Here is a 3,808-nt window from a genome sequence, read left to right as displayed (position 1 = left end):
TCAATTATGCAAACCTCATGGCAAACAATTTGTAAGTAGTATTCATCCGTTCATTTATAGGATATTCAAATGCTACATATTACGTACAAATAAGTTCTTTCTGAGGTGTTTACCGTTATAGACAAGTGGCTCGACTTGTTGGAAGTTTACATTAATTATACCAAAAATTAAAATTTAAATCAATGTACGTATTTGATGTTGAAATAGTAAAGAAATAACTAAAATTAAAGACAACAAGTGATATGAAAAACCACTATCAAATTGTATCAAGATTCGGATATTAGATAAACTGAAAACCCTCATATTTCTTAATACTTCATTAGCATATAATAGTTAAAAAACTTAACTTCTAGATGACAATGCCCTTTATTTATAATAAAAGTAACCTTAATTAACTAGGAGATGAATAAATTTATTAATTGAAACAAATCTATGAAAAACACCTAAACAATACATTGAATTTAATTAGGATATTATAATAAAATAAAATAAACCTAAATATAAGAAAATCCTCTTTTCTAAATAATTTTAATGATAAATGTCTTATTTATTTATAATTTAATATAATTATTAAACCTATTAATGAATGACGAGGTCTCGAAACTTCCATGCACCCACATGTATAACTAACACATCTCTAATCCCAATTCCCAACATCGGGAATCTTGTGAAAGAAGAAACCGCATTTTCTCATTATCTCTCAAACGCCAAGTGTGAAAACAAGTAAGAAAAGAAAGATGGAGAAAGGTGGTGACATAGAGAGTGGCAACTGTAATAATAAGGAACTGTATCCTGGAATGAGTGAGTCGCCGGAGCTACGTTGGGCCTTTATAAGGAAAGTTTACGCCATAATATCCATGCAGTTCCTTCTCACTTCCGCCGTTGCTTCCGTTGTCGTCTTTGTGAAGCCCATTCCTCACTTCTTCACCAACACTGCCCTCGGCCTCGTCGTCTACATCCTTATCGTTGTCCTTGCCCTCATAAGTAATAATTTTTTTTTTCTTCTTCTTTAATTAATTAATTTAGTTGGTGGGATTTTTGTTAATTAGTTTGATTTGTGGTTTTAATGTACTTAATTATGGCGTGTGTAGTGTTGTACCCATTGTCCACTTATCGCAAGCATCATCCATGGAACTTTCTTCTTCTCATCATCTTCACAGTGGATCTTTCTTTTGCTGTGGGAGTTTCTTGCTCTTTTTCAAAAGGTATAATCAATTAACCCATTTTGCTCATACTATTTTATTGCTTTAATTAACATCAGTTTTTGTAACTAATCTTTCCCTGCTCTGATTACCATAGCTTTGGATATTGGATTGTTTGATTGGATTCAGTTCGGCGGAGAGAAAACTAAACATAATTATTATAGAATTTTAATTTTGGGGTTCTCTCGGGAACCTAACAGAACCTATCACAACATTTGTTCTATGAGATATTTGTTTTTGTTCCCATTGATTTCATGAGAAATTCCCCAATTTGCGCTACAATTAACGAGTTTGCATACAATAAAAGCCTAAATTACTTTGTGAATGCTTTCTCGCATTACTGATTTTCTGCGAGACACATAGTGAATTTGGGGCTTATTTGGGAATTTTATGTTAGACTTGAGTCACACTATATCAGGATTATAACTCCTTTGACTCTCAAGAGAGCAATTGCTAACCAGATTCTGCTCATATCATGCTTCATTTTCTTTCAAAAGATAATTTGTTGAAAAGTATTTGAAGATAGTGAATTAGATCGTTGAAACATAGTCTCAATTACTTGATCATGAACAGTCTCTAGTATTATACATTTATACTTGTATATATATGTCTGGTATCATTAGACCCACCAGGTGCATGCAATATGTTTGGTCAAAGGCACTTTATAAACACTAAATGAGGCTGAAAAGCACCAACACTTTTCTAAGTTTTGATTTTAGACTTGGCGTTTTGATTTGGTTTCACTAACAGGAAGAATAATTTTGGAAGCTGCTATTCTGACCAGTGCGATGGTTGTTAGCCTCACTCTCTACACTTTCTGGGCTGTGAGAAGAGGCAATGATTTCAGCTTTCTTGGACCCTTTTTGTTCGCCTCCCTCCTGATGCTTATTGTTTTCACCCTCCTCCAGGTCTTTGTTACTTTCTTATTTCATTTGCTTATTCTATTTCTTATATATATATATGCTCTTTCCACAATTATTCTTGTATAAATTAATGAACTAACGTGTTATATTATTGTACAGATCTTTTTTCCTCTTGGAAAGCTAGCACACATGATCTTGGGTTGCTTGGCATCGATCATTTTCTGTGGCTACATTATATATGACACTTGCAACTTGATCAAGCGCTATACGTATGACGAATATATCATCGCTGCAGTCGACATATATCTTGATATCATCAACCTCTTCCTTGCTCTTCTTTCGGTTTTAGATGATGTTTGACTGATAACCTGAACATTAACCATCGCGCATATGACAAATATATCATGACTGCAGTTATTGGTTACATGGACATCAATTGACCTCTTAATTGCTCTCTTTACAGTAGTTCATTAGTGCTGGTGCTTCTTGAATATGTCTGATTGTCTTCTTTTCCTCATGTATTCCTCTAGTAAAACTTGAGTTCTCTTTTACCCTGTTGAACTTAAGTATGGTCAAGCATGTAAATATTGTGTCATGCCAAACAATTATAGTATGTGTGCATACAAATGAAGTAACAAAAACTTTCTTTAGAGTATCACAGGTTCATTTATGATTCTCTGTTATTTCTACTTATTTATTAATTTAAGTTTAATCCAGTTTGTTAGGGGTGAGAATGTGAAATTTGAATGAAAAGACCAGCGATATAATTATATTTAAGAATCTTTGGACAGGAAATTCATTAGCTAAGAGGTACATGTATGTATAGCATATTGATTTTTTTTTTTCCTATGACAAAATTATTAACTCTATGGCATTAAGAAAGCTCATTTGTATCCCAACGGGTTGGCCTAGTAGTCAAGAAGTTTTGCGCCCTTCATTGACTTTCTAGTTCCAATCATCTTGAGGCCATTATCACATTTGTGGTTTATATAGAACATTAGGTTTATACGGTGTTTAATGGTCTTTGGGGATTAGTTGAGATACGCGTAAACTGACCTAGACATCCGAGTTATCAAAAATACAAAAAGCTCAGTTGAGGAGCAATGATAGATTAGTGAAGTAATTTTCTTTTATAGATCTTGCTTTCTTTAGGCCTTGAAAATATATATATATATATATATATACCAATCACATTTAATGTAATAAAGGTAAATAAGAGAAAAAGAATTCAAAAGAAACATAAATTAATTAAGAGAAAATGAATTCAAAAGTAAAATAAATTTCATTCATAAAAATTTATGGTATGAATGTGCAGAACTCTATTGTGTTGTAAATTTTTTCTTTTTCTTCTTGTTCAATTTTATTACTCTTTTTCCTTTATTCCTTACTTGGGACTTGCGATACTCTATTTTTTGGACCCGGGTGACTTTCAAATATTGAAGTCAAATTAAATTTTCTATTTTCTATCCTACATTTAAAATTAATTAACAATGTCTAATGCGACTTGACACATAAAATACAAATTCTCAGGAAATAATAAAAGTTATACTACTATATATACTCTACTCTGCGCATAGTTATCATTCACTGCCAAGCTTCCATTTACCCACTTATAAAGACCATCCCTAAACCCAAATCATTACGAAGAATACAAAATTTTCCACCATTTTCTGTCCACCCAAACACCACAAAACAAAGATGGGGCCACAGCTACGTTGTTGGGGTTTAACAAGGAAAGCTTAC

General features: G+C 32.6%; 1 protein-coding gene across 1 annotated transcript; it reads left to right on the top strand.

Annotated features, from left to right (window-relative positions):
• The first annotated feature begins 737 nt into the window (after positions 1 to 737).
• On the top strand, positions 738 to 2,495 carry LOC116136676 (protein LIFEGUARD 1-like). Its single transcript, XM_031422351.1, has 4 exons — positions 738 to 984; positions 1,092 to 1,205; positions 1,953 to 2,110; positions 2,225 to 2,495. Exons 1-4 carry the CDS (start codon positions 738 to 740, stop codon positions 2,423 to 2,425), a joined length of 720 nt encoding a protein of 239 aa, XP_031278211.1. The 3' UTR covers positions 2,426 to 2,495.
• The last annotated feature ends 1,313 nt before the right edge of the window (positions 2,496 to 3,808 follow it).

The sequence above is a fragment of the Pistacia vera genome, unplaced genomic scaffold, assembly GCF_008641045.1.
Source record: "Pistacia vera cultivar Batoury unplaced genomic scaffold, PisVer_v2 Contig317, whole genome shotgun sequence".
In the NCBI taxonomy this organism is placed as follows: domain Eukaryota; kingdom Viridiplantae; phylum Streptophyta; class Magnoliopsida; order Sapindales; family Anacardiaceae; genus Pistacia; species Pistacia vera.
This window is presented reverse-complemented; position numbering and strand designations above follow the sequence as displayed.